The 18,251-nt window shown below is 35.9% G+C and overlaps 1 protein-coding gene and 1 pseudogene across 6 annotated transcripts in view; one reads left to right on the top strand and one right to left on the bottom strand.

Moving 5' to 3' along the window:
• Positions 1–18,251, bottom strand: part of FAF1 (Fas associated factor 1) — a 518,996-nt gene that overhangs the window by 390,038 nt on the left and 110,707 nt on the right. For all 5 annotated transcript variants that reach the window (XM_077993853.1, XM_077993852.1, XM_077993856.1 and 2 more), the window contains 1 exon segment: positions 13,324–13,392. Coding sequence is in view for 1 of the 5 variants with exons in the window: in NM_001265867.1 (NP_001252796.1) it covers positions 13,324–13,392 (69 nt within the window). In the remaining 4 variants the exon portion in view is untranslated.
• Positions 695–2,054, top strand: LOC144333493 (small ribosomal subunit protein bS6m-like; annotated as a pseudogene). Its single transcript, XR_013402177.1, has 2 exons — positions 695–1,435; positions 1,737–2,054. The product of XR_013402177.1 is annotated as a small ribosomal subunit protein bS6m-like (transcript).

Raw genomic sequence — 18,251 nt, 5'->3', positions numbered from 1 at the left:
CCCCATGTGCAGTCTGTCCATGCACAGAGGGACCCCACACTCTCTGCAAGCCCACTGTGTACCTACTCTTCTGCTTCCTGATTGGCTTCCCCACCTGCACAGAAGATGCTAACTGCTTGTCTAGTGACTACAAACCAGGACTAGCCTAGTGTAGCCAAACCAGTGAACATCTTTTCTATTCGGTAAGCTGAACTACATATTCAGCAAGATGTGAATCCCTTCTAAGTCTGCCCTTCCTTAGGACAATTTCTTGGGAGAAATTTGCTGGGAGAAATAAATCTCAAACGCAACCCAACTCAAAATTATACTCAAACTCTTAGCACACATAAAGGGAGACTCATGACCAGGCACGGTGTCTTACGCCTATAATCCCTGCACTTTGGGAGGTCAAGGCAGGTGGACCACCTGAGGTCAGGAGTTCGAGAACAACCTGGCCAACATGATGAAACCCCGTCTCTACTAAAAATACAAAAATTAGCTGGGCGTGGTGGGGCACGCCTGTAATCCCAGCTACTCAGGAGGCTGAGGTAGAAGAATCACTTGAGCCTGGGAGATGGAGGTTGCAGTGAGCCAAGACTGTGCCACTATTGCATTCCAGCCTGGGCAACAAGAACAAAACTGGGAGAGGAGAGGAGAGGAGGAGGAGAGGAGGAGGAGAAGAGGAGGAGAGGAGGAGAGGAAGAGAGGAGGAGAGGGAGGGGGAGGGGAGGGGGAGAGGGAAAGGGAGAGGGAAGGGAAGGAGAGGGAAAGGGGAAGGGAAGGGGAAGGGAAGGGGAAGCGAAGGGGAAGCGAAGGGAAAGGAAAGGAAAGGAAAGAGGAAAGGAAAGGAAAGAGGAAAGGAAAGGAAAGAGGAAAGGAAAGAGGAAAGGAAAGGAAAGAGGAAAGGAAAAAGGAAAGGAAAAGGAAAGGAAAGGAAAAGGAAAGGAAAGGAAAGGAAAAAGGAAAGAAAAGGAAGGAAAGAAAGGGAGACTCCTTTCGAGGCATAAAATCTATTTGCCTTTGTCTATACTACGCTGTATACTATGTACAGCTTTCAATGAAAATTACAAAGCATACCAAAAAAAAAAAAAAAAAAGTAGTACATTTGCAAGTGACAAGCTGTCATCAGAAACAGACTGAGGGGGCCCGGGATCATGTGGCTGGAGTGTGCTTTTGCTGTCTGGGAGACGTCAGGCCTGGCCACCTCCAGGTCCCCGCCGTCCCCGCCATCCTGCCCCTTCATGTCCTGGGAACCAGCTCGCTTCCAAGCCGCACTCATCAAGCCTCTGGGCATGCCCCGCTATGAGCTGGCTTTAATCCTGAAAGCCATGCCGCAGCCACAGACTGTTACTGCTTTGAAACATACGATAGAGGCTCCGATGGACAGAGGAGCAATAGGAACTTGGAAAACCTAGGTGAACGAGCGCTTCCTTGTAAGATCTCCACCCCCAAGCCTGTAATCCCAGCACTTTGGGAGGCCGAGATGGGCGGATCACGAGGTCAGGAGATCGAGACCATCCTGGTTAACACAGTGAAACCCCGTCTCTACTAAAAATTACAAAAAACTAGCCGGGCGAGGTGGCGGGCGCCTGTAGTCCCAGCTACTCGGGAGGCTGAAGCAGGAGAATAGCGTAAACCCGGGAGGCGGAGCTTGCAGTGAGCTGAGATTGCGCCACTGTACTCCAGCCTGGGCGACAGAGCGAAACTCCATCTAAAAAAAAAAAAAAAAAAAAAAAAAAATCTCCACCCACAATCAGTGGCACAACAGAGGAAGGTATTTCCTGGTGGATTTTTATGCACCAACCACAACTGTTGAAAGCATGATGGAGCACTTGTCTCCAAACATAGATGTGATTAGACCAAACACTGTCAAACATCCTCTGACCCAGGAACTAAAGGAATGTGAAGGGATTGTCCCAATCCCACTTAAAGGAAAATTACACTCCACAAAGAAGAGGAAGAAGTAAGGAGATTCACCAGGGATTAGCCTTATATTTAATCCCTTCACATTTGAGCAGCATGGATGAGAAGAAATAGTTTGCAAGCCTGGCCTTTATATAAGAGTGTATTGCAGGTGCTGTTTGATTTTTCTAAGATATTTTTAGCCCTTGATCCCCTTTGCTGAGAGAGGTGAGGAAGTGCTCACTGACAGCTTCTCTGTAATTTGTGGCACCAGCGATCATTCTTGATTTTGTTTTCATTAGTGCCATTTGTCAGTGAGGACTTTTCCCCTTACAACAGTAACACCATTTTGAAGAGCAAAACTTGTAATACCAATCAGGATTGTGAGCTAGTCATTCAGACTGCATAACCATGCAGAAATAAAAATTGAAGACTAATGTATTAATTATATGGGCAATTTTGCTTTGAGTAATAAACTTGATTTTAGAAATAAAAAAAAAACTGAGATAGGACACAGATGTTAGAACGGGAAATTTTAGATGACTATGATTAATATGTTAAAGGCTCAAATAGAAAAAACAGACAACACCTAAGACCAGATGGGTAATTAGAGCAAAGAAACATAAACTTAGCTTGAAATTTTAAAAAAATACTGTAACAGAGATGAAGAATGTCCACAACAGGCTCATCAGTAGAACTGACACAGTCAAGGAAAGAATAAGTGAAATTGAAGATAGAGCCATAGAAATTACTAGAGCTACAGAAATTACTCAAACTGAAACACAATGAAAAGAACAAACAAAAGCTGTACAACAAAAAACAAACTATTTAATATATGCATAGTCAGAATCTTAGGAGAGAGAAAGAAAAGAAAAAAATAACCATGAATTTTCAAAACCAACTAGAGGGAGCTGGTGGGCTCACAACATTGTGAATACACTAAATATCCCTGAATTGTATGTTTTAAAATGGTTAACTGTATATTATATAAATTTCTCCTCAATAAAAAAGAAAAATATTTCAAAATCACAGATCCAAGAGCACCAACAGCACCCAAGGCTATAAGGCTTTAGAAACACACATACACACACACACACACACACACACACACCTCTAGGCATATCATATTCAAACTATGAAAAACAAACACAAGGAAAAGTCTTTAAAAAGGCTGTCAACAAAAAATCCCATATCCAGTGAAAGCATCTTTCAAAAATGAAGAAATAAAAACTTCCCCAAACAAAAAACTGAGAATTTATTGCCAACAAATGTACTCTACAAGAAATGCTAAAGTAGTTCACCCAGAAAGAATAGTATGCCAGACAAAAACTTAAACTTATACCAAAAAAATAATTTTAAAAAACCACTGGAAATAAAACAAATGATAATAAAATTAAATTAAATTAACTTTCTCCCTGTATTTAATTGCTTGAACAGATAACTGACTACCAGAAGTAAAAACAGTAGCAAAATATTATGTTTCCAGCATATGCAAAAGTAAATTGCATGACAAAAATACAAAAAAAGTGCGAGAAGAATTGGAAATACAATGCTGTATAGGGCTGTTAAATGAAGCAGTATTACTACCTAACTGTAGATTCTGTCTGATTATATTGTAAAACCTAGGATAACTACTAAAAATAATTTTAAGAGATATAATTATGCCAATGGAGAATAAAAAATTCACTGGCAAAAGTTTAATATGAAACAGGATATTTGCATAGTCTCAAAATATTTCCCACAAGATACTTACTAATTACAAAGGGAAGCATGGTAACTCTCCATTGGAGAAAACTGGGAGACACTATCTTAACCACATGTCAAAGTTAACAGCACTAGTAATAACATATACTGATATCACGTACCTCCTGTTACACTGAGAAAAATACAAAATCACACCTGTGATACTCTTTCCAAGAATGCATAAACTCACTCTCTCATGAAAAAACATCAGACAAACTCAAACTGAGGAACATGCTCCAAAATACCTGATCAGTAATCTCTCAAAGTGTGAAGGTCATGGAACAAGGAATGGCTGAAGAACTAGCACAGGTTGGAAGAGGCTACACAGACGTGACAACTAAATGCATTGTGGACATTAAATGTGATCTTGAACCAGAAAAAGCACATTAGTAGAAAATCTAGTAATAGTCAAATAAGGTCAGTAGTTTAGTTAATAATATTGTACTAGGGCAGACATGGCGGCTCATGCCTCTAATCCCAGAACTTTGGGAGGCCGAGGCAGGCAGACCACGAGGTCAGGACTTCGAGACCAGCCTGGCCAATATGGTGAAACCCCACCTCTACTAAAAATACCAAAAAAAAAAAAATTAGCCAGGATTGGTGGCACATGCCTGTAATCCCAGTTACTCAGGAGGCTGAGACAGGAGAATCGCTTGAACCCAGGAAGTGGAGGTTGCAGTGAGCCAAGATCGCACCACTGCACCACAGCCTGGGCAACAGAGTGAGACTCCATCTCAAAAAATAAAAATAAAAAAAATTAAAGAAAAGAAAAGAAAATTACCAATAGCACTATGTCAATTGCTGTGTACTGTATTTATAAGATGTTAATATCAGCAGAAGTTTGAAAAAGGGTATTGAGAGCTCTACACTATTTTGCAATTTTTCTGTAGTTCCTTTACATTTTTAGATATCCTTGCATTCTAAACACACTGCTATCACTCATTATACATTTTAACATATTCATCCTCTGTGCAGTAAATAAATTACTAACAAAAAAATAAGTCCAAAAATTCAAGCATAGAACTTGTGAGAGTGCTTCTGGACTTGCCATACTCCTAAAATATAGACTATATTTTAGTTTCTACAGACTATATAGACTATAGTCTACTTTATAGAATGACTGACTATATAGACTACTAACCTCTAGACTATATAGACTACTAACCTCTAGAACTATACGTCAGTTTTGGCATCCATAAAACATAATAAATATCCTTGTAAAAAAAAAAAAAGTCAAAATGCCAACATTTTGGTAACAACATAGCATTATATTAGAGCTACTTAAATACCTTCAAAGACATCTACACAGCCGCTAGTCATGGCTTTATTAAAGGTATCATATAATGCTTTTCCCCAGCTATATCTATGAATCAAAGTGTACATTTATCAATACAGCTCTTCCTTACACACCCTAGCTGGAAATCATTTAAATCCTTTCAACAATACACATTCTCTTTAAATGTAGAATTGTGTGTGTGCATGCGCACAGGCACGTACACTTGGGTAAGGGAAAGAGGCAATAAAATAATGTCAGGTGTCCCCACTAAGAGAATAGTCTGTTAAGGAATAAAAGGGATAAGACTTCAGGTCAGCTTTAAAGGAAAGATGAAATTTGGACAGTTCCTGAAGGGTTAGGAGCTACGAAAAAAAAAATTGAATGGTTAACAAGAAATAGAGGAAAACATCCAAGGGAGACCTATAATAGCAAAAACTTAAGAGGTAGAAATATATATGGCATATCTGAGAATACAGGCTAACTAGCTGGATTACGAAGCTATACATACTTCAGGAGTTACGGAAACTCATTCATGATGAAGAGAGGGGTTAAATGCTAGAGCTTTCAACATTAAGCTAAAGAGGAAAGCTCAAATTCAGTAACAGAGGCCTTTAAAGAACAATTCCACTATTCAGTTTCCTGTAACGAAAGCAGATGTATGTACACAAAGATTAATCTTAGAATGCCTTGGAATCTGAAGAATTACATTTACCACACAGATAAATTTTAAACTTGGCTCTTTAAGATATAGAGTGAGTATGTGTTTGAGAGAAATTGAGTACATGCACAAGAGATAAAGAAGTATTTAGATGAGCGTAATATAAAAACATAAAATATTAAAAAATAACTAAAGCATCAAATTAAATCCAAAAACAGATTATTAAAAGATAAAAAAATGAGAACCTGGCAGGTATAAGTAGGAAATAGAAATTTTGTACATGAATACTTTAATATTTTACTTAAAGATATAGAAGTATAACTAGAAATTTTAAGAAATTATATTACCATTAAATAGCAAATTTTTTAAAAAACTGACAGTATGAACAGGAATTTTAACTGCCATATTATTTTTTCTTTTCCAAGTACACACTGATTTATGTCAGCTGATTCTTGAAACTAGCAGGAAGAACTGCCAAGTCATCATATTTACAGATGTGCTACACCATTGATTTTGCTACAATGATATTTGGTTTAAACTTCCAGTAATAGAAATAAATTAAATCAAGCTAACTTGTAGGTTAGTAAGCTTTAAAAAATATCAAGTACACAGTGCATCTGATTGATATGAACAATCCTAAAAATGGAGCAATTTACATTTTTCTTTTTCTTTTTTTTTTTTGAGACAGAGTCGCACTCTGTCACCCAGGCTGTCGTGCAATGGTGCGATCTCAGCTCACCACAACCTCTGCTTTCCAGGTTCAAGCGATCTCAGCCTCCTGAGTAGCTGGGACCACAGGCATGTGCCACCACGCGGGGCTGATTTTCGTATTTTTTGGTAGAGACGAGGTTTTGCCACGTTGACTAGGCTGCTCTCAAACTAAGTGACCCACTCGCATTGGCTTCCCAAAGTGCTGGGCCTATAGGTGTGAGCCACTGTACTGAGTCTAAATTTTTATTTTCTTTTAAACGTCCAAGTCGTAAGTAGCATATGCTACTTCTTTCAGAATTAGCATAAAGCCTTTAAATTGGTTTTCCAGCTGTGAGCTGAATCCCTATTTCATTTAGTTTACTTTATAAAACATACATTTATACTGTCAATTTAATAAGTAATACTAGCTATCAAAAAACAGTAAATATTAGCCACGTTTCCAAACTGCATTCAACCATGAGCACCAGCATGTTCTGCTAGATGATTAACACGACACATTTTTAGTGGGTCCTAAAGCCTCTGAACTGTTGTCTACCATAGATTTTATAAAGCAGATGTTTCTTTCTTGCAATAAAGTAATTCTAGAACTAGATTATATTTATAGGAAAAGTGATACAACAGGTAGAGCAAGATCCAATGCAGAAATAAGCAAAAGGTAAAACTGCAATCAAGAAAAATTGTGAACCTCAAAAGGTTTCAATTTGATCAGGCAAACCAATGTGAGTTTAGTAAATTGAGAATTTCATGCTTCTAAAAACTGAGATTTTCCTCGGAAAGGTAAAAAAAAAAAAAAAAATTCTTTCATACCTATTTAATTACAGTTTGGCAGTGTTTTATCACCCTAAGTTTTCTCCTGAGAATCAGAACTGATAAAAACTTTCAAATAGGTTAGGCTATATAATGAGCTTTCCTTATAGTAGAATGGCACAACCAAATATAAATAGGAAAGAAAAAAAGATTTGTATGACATGCTTAGAAAAAAACTGCAAAGAAAAGATTCATGAAAAGTATTTCTCAAAAAAGTCACAATAGGTAGAGTTCATGTAATTTTACTAGTTAGATATTAAAACTAGCCCTTTCTTATTCCTTGGGTGTCTGGGTTATCCCGCTCTTTCCTCAAACCTTATGTTTGCCAGACAAGGAAAAGTAATATCATCAAGAGTCAGAAGTCTTAACAGCAAAGACATTCAAATATCCAAATGAGAAAGAACAGACCTAAAAATACGCTTGCTAATAATAAACTCAGTCAGTCAAGTATTCATTAGGCAATTACTATGTGTCACAGACAAAATTAATAAGAAACACAATTCCCTTCCTCTAGAACTGAGAATCTATGTGACAACAAAGCAGAAATGTATTTAGAGTAAAGCACCACTATGTGATTACAGCCAAAGCTCAACATGACATTATTTATAAGTGGTAGGAAGAAAAAAACTAGTACAGAGAAGAATAGCATACTAGGTAGGGAAAATGTGATAAGTAATCTTAAAATGTGGTTTACCACTATGACAATTCCTCATGAACTGACAGGCCTGGGTTCAAAACTCTATCCCTTAACAGCTATGTGAGCTTGGACAGTTTACTTAACTTCGTTAGCCCTCAGTTTCTCATCTATATAATAAAACTAACATTTACCTATTTACTTTTGGGGACTGCTGTGAGGATTGAGTGAAATAATGTAAGTGTATCACTTGACATGATGCCTAACACAAAATAAACCCTCAATTAAAGAAGAGACAATAGAAGATGGAATGGTTGTCAGGTTAAAAACAGAGAAATTGAAAAATTTTGTAAATAATGCGTTGTAGCAAAGAAGCAGAAATTGATATGATGAGCTATTCGTTCACAGTAACTTATCTTTTGTTATAGCAAGCATCTGTGCAAATATAAACCAGTGTCTGATGGCCACTGATGAAGGGCAGTGCTCAATGCTTGGCTGCTTTCAGATGAGGACAGAGACTTATTATTATCAATAGTCCATTCATTCATAAAACTGCAGGTGTCCATAACACTGTATAAAGTAGAAAAGCAGTGTACATTTGAGGACCTCTACAGCCACATCCTGAGCAGAGTAGCGGAAGAAACTGTTGCATGAAATTTTAGGGCAATCATTAAGATATGCTTCTTCAAAAGTGAAAATTGGAGGAAATTTCTCAAAGTACCTCAATGGATCTTAAAATGAGGCAGATTATGTGCAGTACAATTTTCCCTAGTTTTGACTCTTCAGTGTATATGACTGTACTATAAGCTTCTATTAGTACAAAATTACCTTCGAGGACTAAAAATTCAATGACAATATAGAAATACATTTGCAGATTTGTTTTACTCTTGTAGGTTGAAACGTAGTTAAAGATCAATATAAGCACTCTGAATAGAGTCTTTCTTCAGTAAAACAGCAATGTCAGCACAGGCAGCAAACTACAGCAGAAATTGAGTGCAAAGTTCAAAAATCATTTCCTAAGAGCATCGAGTACTTAAAATGTAGTATGGCTAGGTTAATGTTTACTTTCACTTTATTTCACTTAACGTTGGGTTATCAAGTATATGTCAGATAGCTTTCCCTGGATCTGCTAGAGATTATCGGAAATTTTAATTTATTGAAGGAGTTTCATATCTAGAGATCGTGTGTAAAATAACTGGAAGAGCATCTTCTCCTGCCATCATCTACACTATAAAGTTGTTAAAATAATTTTTAATAGTATGTGTACAAATGTTTCAAACTTATGAAGATCTATTAAAAATCTGTACTACTATTTATAATTAACTGCTATTCATTGAATTTTAACAAAAAATTAGGACATAATAGATCCTTCAGAAATACTTCATATATCACGGAAGCTTGAGTATAATCTAGTGTACAAACCTTTTATTTTATATGAGGAATTCAGAAGTTAGAGAGAAGTAACTTGGCCAAGGCCACATTCAATAAATTACTAAGAGGTCTGAAAAGCCAGGGCTGTTCATTCAATTAATGCAGTGTGTTTACCACTATAGCTAGCATTTTGATTAGTCAAAATTACACAAGCAATAAAAATTTTTATTCTCCCCTGGCCCAATTCTTCTATAGTGAAAACAGAAAGTGAGACATGGGTCAATTCTGGGGCCCAGATTAGAATTTATAATGTCCATGTAGCACACTTCCACAGAAAAAGCCCTTTGGTAAAAGATTCTAACTCACTGTCACTAGTTCTTCCTTATGTACTTACCTTTCTGGATATAAATGGAAAATACTCATCTCAAGGGAGGAATCTCAACTGTAATGACATTCATCTTCTCTTAACTCTAAGCGCAAGACATGTGAAAAATGGTAACAGTCAGAGGGAGATAACTTTGGGAGAGACCTACGGGGTTCCTGTCAAGTAAAACAGTAAGCTGAGACATTTCCTAAAAGTATTAGTACATGTTACTTTGTTTTCAGAATTTTGATATATATAATCTAACCTGCAGTTACCCCAAAATAAGTAGAGCCAACTGTGGAGTAATTAAAACATAGAGTTTGGAATACCTCTTTTGCAGACAGCAGCCCACACAACAAAAATAATGTGCCAGGTCTGGGAAGGTGACTAATAATCAGAACTCCTAGGACTGGGCTCTATATTCATATAGAATAACTGTTGTGTGTTTAGATCTACAAAATAACTAAAATATTTGCAATCACCATTTTTTTAGGAAGTTACTTTGAGCATCCCTAATCCAAAAATCCAAAATCCAAAGTGCTCCAAAATCCTAAATCTTTTGAGTGCCAACATGATGTTCGAATGGAAATGCTCAATGGAACATTATGGATGATGTTTGAAAGGAAATGCTCGATACAACATTTTGGATTTTAGATTTTTGGATTAGCGATACTAATATTCAACAGTATAATGTATATTTAAATTTTCAGATTTACCAAAATCTGAAAAAATCTGAAATCTGGACATTCTTTTGGTCCCAAGCATTTCAGATAAGGAATACTCAACCTGTGTAATACACACGGATCAGAGACCTTGTGTCTTATTGATTTCTCAGCACAATTCTCAAAGTTAGAGACTATATCTTGTTATATTTTTTAAGCCCCCACTGTATCCAGCAAAAATCTGGATGCACTGTAAGCACTCAACGCTCACTGAATGCATTTTTTGATTAGATTTTTTTTTAAGTTCATCACAATTCCAGACTGTAGTGCCTAACAGAGTCCTTTACATTTCCCTAGCAAAAATGTGCACAAAAACACTGGAGGAGAGAGGTCCAAGTAATATGTGCAGGAAATATAAAATACAGATATGTCCCAGGTTAAAACTCAATTAATGCAAACTGTTCTGTAAACCCTAGAAAATGCAGATCAGTGACAGTCATAATTTAGAAACACAAAATATAATGCACAGGCAAAATATAGAGGACATCACGTAAAGTTCCATGATGCTACTAAAAAGTTTAAACTAGTGATGGGTTATTCAAAATATTTGTTTCATTTTTAAAAAGCAACAAAGTGAATGCTGTATGAAAACAGGAGAAGTGATCAAATGTACACACAAGATAGTCACAAAGCACAAGAAATCTTTACTGTGAATAAAAGTGAATTACTTATGAAGAAAAGCCAGCTGGGAGATAGATATATCTCAAAAGAAAGTCAAAATTTAAGGTTCTGAAAGACAGCCTGATGTTTTTGCTTGGGCCTGATACAGTGTATGATTGCATTTCTGCACAAATATAACACCAGTGTTTTAAACCCAAGTGTCGTTAGAATATTTTCCAAAATAAAATAACTCAGAAATAGTGAAAGAGTACCTTACCATTCAATTATTCAACATTATCTGGGAAAATTCTCCTTTTGCAATATTCTGCATAGGCTATACTGATAAAATATTCACTACCAGTAAGTGTTTTAACCTTGAAAATTAATGGACACGAACCAATAGGAAGCAGATAAGGAAAGAACATACATCCGTCCTCAAAACTGGTAATTCCCCCATTAAAGACTTGTACTCCCAGCCCACCATCACCCTTTCCTCTATTCCATATCCCTCTTACAAGTACCATGCAAGAGGGGGTTGGAGGAATTTTTAACCACCCCAATAATTTCCATCAGCCTCTCTAATAGACACTCCCAAAATACACAACTAAATAAAGCAAAGCACTTGTTATTGCAAAAGAGGACTCAAGACGAGAAACTTGGGAGCATCATTTCAATTAAGCTGCTGCCCTTTCCCCCTTCCTCTACATGGCAATCATTGAGCTGTCACCTATATCATGTTTTCTTGGAGTATAGCAACAATGGTTAAAAGCATGAATTTAGAATCAAGCTATACAAATATTTCTAAATTTTGACAAGTACCAAAACACAAAAAAGATAAGGAAGCATTGGTTTAATGAAATGGAAATATCAAAAACATACATAGTTGGTAGAATTTTAAATTAGTAAAACCAATCTGGAAGTCCATTTGGTTAAAAGTATTCAAAACTCCAAAAATATGCATGTAATTTGACTCAAAAATTCAATTATGAATTGAATTTATTCAATTTCTTCTGGAAAAAAATAGGTTAAATATGCAACATGTGCATGCAGGAATGTTCTCTACAGTAATGTTCATAATAGCAAAATGCTGCAAAAATCTTAAATACCCAACAGCATAGGACTAGTCGGTTAATTATGTTACAGTGACACTATGAAATACTATGCAAACATTAAAAAGAATGATGAACAGCCACAATTAAGTGAAAAATGCAGATTACAGAACAGAAGGTATAAAACAATCTCACTTGTACATTTTTAAAATTTAATCACATAATTATAGAAGATAATCTGGAATAATATACCTTAAAAACGTGAAATAATTATTATCTGAGTGATAGGATTAAAGGTAATTAATATTTTCTTTGTAAATTTTTCATCTCATTTCATTACATTAAGCATTATTACTTTTACAATCTGAAAAGAAAAGCTTTTCATATTCTGAGTTTAAAAAAGTAGTAAGTCTACACAAAGCACAGAGACACCAAGAGTTAATTATGTTAAGTCCGCATAACACATGTATGCATATACCTACATATCTAAACTCACTTCTATAAGTACACATCTTAAGTTTTGACTTTTTTTTTTTTTTTTTTTTGAGACGGAGTCTTGCTCTGTCGCCCAGGCTGGAGTGCAGTGGCCGGATCTCAGCTCACTGCAAGTTCCGCCTCCCGGGTTTATGCCATTCTCCTGCCTCAACCTCCCGAGTTGCTGGGACTACAGGTGCCCGCCACCTCACCCGGCTAGTTTTTTTTGTATTTTTTTAGTAGAGACGGGGTTTCACTGTGTTAGCCAGGATGGTCTCGATCTCCTGACCTCGTGATCCGCCCATCTCGGCCTCCCAAAGTGCTGGGATTACAGGCTTAGGAGCCACCGCACCCGGCCAAGTTTTGACTTTTGAAAATTAGCACTTCTTAAAAAATTATAATTTAAACTTTTCTTAGCATTTCTAAGGCATTAAGAGACATCTGTGTCATCCTGACACAACCAATACTGCTCCAATGCCATTATACAATCCATTTTTGGTTTGCTTTGTAACAGGTGAATGTTTAGTGCTATGCTGTGCCTTGCTTTTTGAGTTATTGCCAAAAAGAAAAAAGAAAAAACTAAGCCACCTCTATAATATACTGCCTGAAGTTTATAACGAAAACTACAGCAGAATGCAACTACTTTAACAGCTTTAGAAAAGACTAATTATCAGTGAAGGCCCCAGAAGTGAGGGGGAAACATCAAATATGTTATTCAGACAGTCAGATAAGTCTGACTCTTCTCTCCTTCCAAGCATCTCCACCAAAATACTACATGGGAAGATGAACCATAACACACAGTAAAATAAGAGAACAACTTTAAAAGTCATTTAAATTATCTAAGTATTCATAATAACTTAATACTGAGCGAAATATAAACTCCATATTAAAGATACGGCATTTAGACTTTATTAACTCAGCTTAGAGTTATAGATGAGCTATGGTGTGCTGAACCCATCTATAAAAAATAATTAAAGAGATTCAAGAATTCATAAAACTTGATTACTGGTCAGAGAAAGAAAAAAGTACTTACCACTAAGTCCCAATTATTTTGTTCAAGCAATGTAATAGCTTCATCAATGTTTTCAATGCCAGTACATGCCTAGAAAGAAAGTAAATAAGCATTTTACATACAATTTTAGAAATGGGGAGGTAAATCAGACTTAAAAATGTAAATAGCATAATATGTAATTTAAATTCAAATAGGTATATAAATAAAGCCAAAACACTAAAAGTTTAACACTTCTAAGCATTTTACATATATGGTATGAACATCGTTAATTACAAAATAAATTTACATTGCTCTGAAAGAAAAAGACAATAAAGCAGCAAAAGAAAGTATATTTAAATCTTGAGCTTTGATACCCAGGATGATCTCCAATTACCAAGAACAATTTTTAGTCAAAGATTCTGATGGACAACCACACGTATAACAAATGAATTTCAACCCATACCTTGCACTTTATATAAAAACTAACTCAAAATATGTAACAGACCTAAAGTAAAATCTAAAACTATAAAACTTCTAGATCTGTGCTGTCTGATAGCCACTACCAGTTGCTCTCTGGTAGCTGCTAGACACATGTGGCTAGTGAGTCCTTGAAATGTGGCTCAACTGAGTTAAGATGTGCTATAAGTACAAAATACACACCAGGTAAGACTTAGCATCAAAATTAAAAATGTAAGCTATCTCATTAATAATTTTTCCTTTGAATACATGTTGAAATGGAAATTTTTGACATATTGGCTTAAATAAAAATGTTAAAATTAATTTCACACATTTCTTTTTACCCTTTTAACATAAACACAAAAAAATTAACTACATATATGAAATTATACTTCTGGTGCTGTTCTTGAAAAAAATATACAAGGACATACTTGTGACCAGACTAAGCAAATATTAACTAGCAGGATGCCATTTTTAAGCTGGGCACATTAATAAAGTCAGCCATTCTCTGGTGACCCAGCTCGTGGCAGTGTAGGCATTTTATTCTCAGGCCACCAAACCAATCCAACAGCACATCAAAAAGTTAATTAACCACAATTAAGTATATTTCATTCTTGGGATACAAGGTGGGTTTGACATATAATTCACCACATAAACATAATTAAAAGCAAAAACCATACAATCATCTCAATAGACGCAGAAAAAGCTTTCAATAAAACCCAACATCCCTTTACAATGAAAACCCTCAAGAAAGTAGGCATCAAAGGAACATATCACAAAATAGTAAGAGCCTAACTCACAACTAACATATTGAATGGACAAAAACTGGAAGCATTCCTCTTGAGAACTGAAACAAGGCAAGGATGTCCACTCTCACCACTTCTATTCAACGTAGTACTAGAAGTGTTGGCCAGAGCAATCAACCAAGAGAAAGAAATAAAAGGCATCTAAATAGGAAAAGAAGAAGTCAAATATCTCTCTTCACAAATAATATGACTCTGTATCTAGAAAACCCTGAAGACTGCAAAAAGGATCCTGGAACTGATAAACAACTTCAGTAAAGTTTCAAGACACAAAAATTGATGTACAAAAATCAGTAGCATTTCTACACACCAATAACATTCCAGCTGAAAGCCAAATCAAGAACACAATCCCATTTACAATAGCCACAAAGAAAACGAAATACCTAGGAATATGGTTAACCAAAGAGATGAAAGATCTCTACAAGGAGAACTACAAAACACTGCTGAAAGAAATCAGAGACAACACAAATAAAAAACATTCCATGCTCACAGGTTAGAAGAATCAATATCATTAAAATGGCCACATTGCCCAATGTAATCCAGAGATTCAATGTTATTCCTATCAAACTACCAATGTTATTTGTCACAAAACTAGAAAAAAACTATTCTAAAATTCATATGGAACCAAAAAAGAGCCCGACAGTCAAAGTAATCCTAAGCAAAAAGAAAGGTGGAGGCATCACATTACCCAACTTCAAACTATACTGTAAGGATACAATAATCAAAACAGCATGGAATCTACACAAAAACAGACATACACACTCAGGGAACAGAACAGAGAACCCAGAAATAAAGCTGCTTGCACAACTACAGCCATTTGATCTTCAACAAAGTCTACAAAAATAAGCAATGGGGAAAGTACTGTCTATTGAATAAACAAACAGTGCTGGAATAGCTGGTTACCCATGTGCAGAAGAATGACACTAGACCCCTAGTTTTCACCATATAAAAAAATAACTCAGGATGGATTAAAGATTTAAACATAAGACCTCAAACTATAAGAATCTAGAAGAAAACCTAAGAAATGCCATTCTGGACATCAATCTTGCAAAGAATTTACTACTAAGTTCTCAAAATCCACTGTAACAAAAACCAAAATTGACAAGTTAGACCTAATTAAACTAAAGAGCTTATGCACAGCAAAAGAAACTATCAACAGGGTAAACAGACAACCTACAGAATGGGAAAAAATATTCACAAACTACACATCTGACAAAGATGTAATATCCAGAATCTATAAGCAACTTAAACAAATCAACAAGGAAAAAATAAGTAACCCCATTAAAAAATGGGCAAAGGACAGGAATAGACACTTCTCAAAAGAAGATGTACACATGGCCAGCAAACATGAAAAAATGTTCCACATCAACAATCACAGAGAAATGCAAATCAAAACTACAATGAAATACCATCTCACACAAGTCAAAGTGACTATTAATAAAATATATATTTTTAAAAACAGATGCTGGTGAGGCTGCAGATATAAAGCGAATATTTATACACTGTCGGTGGGAATACAACTTAGTTCAGTCACTACAAAAGCAGTTTGTAAATTTCTCAAACAACTTAAAACAGCATTTAAATCAGCAATCCCTGTGTATGTATTAAAAAAAAAATCATTGTACCAAAAAGATAAATGCACTCACATGTTAATTGCAGCACTATTCACAATAGCAAAGACATGGAATCAACCCATGTGCCCATCAACAGTGAACTGGATAAAGAAAATGTGGCATGTATACACTGTGGAATACTATGCAGCCATCAAGAGAACTACATTATGTCCTTTGCAGCAACATGGATTAAGCTGGAAGCCACAATCCTAAGCAAATTAATGCAGAAAGAAAAAAACCACACACCACATTTTCTCACTTACAAGTGAGAGCTAAACATCAGGTACTCATGGACGGCAACATGGTACAATAAAACTGCACTACTAGAATGGGGAGAGAGGCAAGGGTTGATTATTCGGTACTATGTTGAGTACCTGAGTGACAAGATCATTTCATACCTCAAGCATCACACAATATACCCAGGTAATAAACTTCTATCTGTATCCCCTGAATCTGAAACAAAAGTTGAAAAACAAAACACTAGTAGACCACAGATTAAAAACAAGAGACTACTATGGATTATTGAATATCTGTATCCTCCTATGGTGACATCCTAAAATCCACTATGATGGTATTTGGAGATGAGGTCTTTGAGAGGTAATTAGGATTAGATGAGGTTATGAAGGTAGAACCTTCATGATAGGATTAGTGCCCTTACATTATGTCCATGTAACTCAACTGCACTTGTACTCCTAAGTTCATAAAAATAAAAAGTTATTTAATAAAAAGATTAATACCCTTGTAAGAAGAGATACCAAAGAACTTGTTTCAAGCTTGAAAGACTAGAAAGGAAAACTAAATAATTAAAAAAAAAAAAATTGCCATCTCCCTCACCACCCCATCAGGTGAGAACACAGCAAGACAGCAGCCATCTGCAAGTCAGGAAGACAGCCCTCACCAGAAACTGGCCGTGCTGGTACCCTTATGACACACAATTAGCTTTCAGAACTACAAGAAGATAAATGTCTTTTGTTGAAGCCAAACCAGACTACTGTATTTTGTTACCATGGACAAATAGACTAAGACAGAAACCACTTGTAACAAAGAAAACAAAGTTACGAAAATAGTTTAGAAGTCATTAAACAAACAACTGCAACCGACAGAAAGCAACGGAAAAAAAAAAAAAAAACATGAGAATGAGAACCAATCTAACCTCCAGAGATATCATACTGTATGTTTTAAATGTCCATTTAAATATATGTAAAGTGTGCAGAGAAGCAACAAAGTATGTGGCCCATTCAAGAGAGAAATTAACAGAAGCTGTACGGAGGAAAAACAGACATCAGACTCAGTAGACAAAGTCTATCAATCATCATCTTAAACATGCTCATAGAGTAAAAATATCATGAACAAAAAGCTACAAAACCAGAGGAACAAAGTGTCAAAAACAGAGAATGTTGGATAGAATGATGGTAACTAGCAACTGGCAAGGGCAGTGGGCAGAGGAGAATAAAGATGGGATAGTTAATGGGTACAAAACCACAGTCAGATAGAGGAATAAGAACTAGTATTTGTTAGCACAATAGAGTAACTGCACCTCACATCTCAATACTAACAATGAACTAAACGGCCTAAATGCTCCACTTAAAAGATACAGAATGGCAGAATGGGTAAGTTTCACCAACCAAGTATCTGCTGTCTTCAAGAGACTCACCTAACACATAAAGACTCACATAAACTTAAGGTGAAGGGGAAAGACATTCCAGGCAAAAGGACACAAAAAGCAAGCAAGAGTAGCTATTCTTATATCAGAAAAAAACAAACTTTAAAGCACCAACAGTTTAAAAAGACAAACAGGGACATTATATAATGATAAAGAGACTAGTACAACAGGAAAATATTACAGTGCTAAATATATATAACAAACACTGGAGCTCCCATTTATAAAAGTTCTAGGAAATGAGATGGATGGCAACACAACAATGGCGGGAGACTTCAATATTTCACTGACAGCACTAGACAGAAAGTCAACAAAGAAACAATGGACTTAAACTATACCCTAGAACAAATGGACTTACGGACATTTACAGAACATTCTACCCAACAACTGCAGAATAGACATTCTATTCATCAGTACATGGAACATTCTCCAAGATAG

This window comes from Macaca mulatta, chromosome 1 (assembly GCF_049350105.2).
Source record: "Macaca mulatta isolate MMU2019108-1 chromosome 1, T2T-MMU8v2.0, whole genome shotgun sequence".
In the NCBI taxonomy this organism is placed as follows: Eukaryota; Metazoa; Chordata; class Mammalia; order Primates; family Cercopithecidae; genus Macaca; species Macaca mulatta.
The sequence above is the reverse complement of the archived record's forward strand: the minus strand, read 5'-3'. Positions and strand labels throughout refer to the sequence as shown.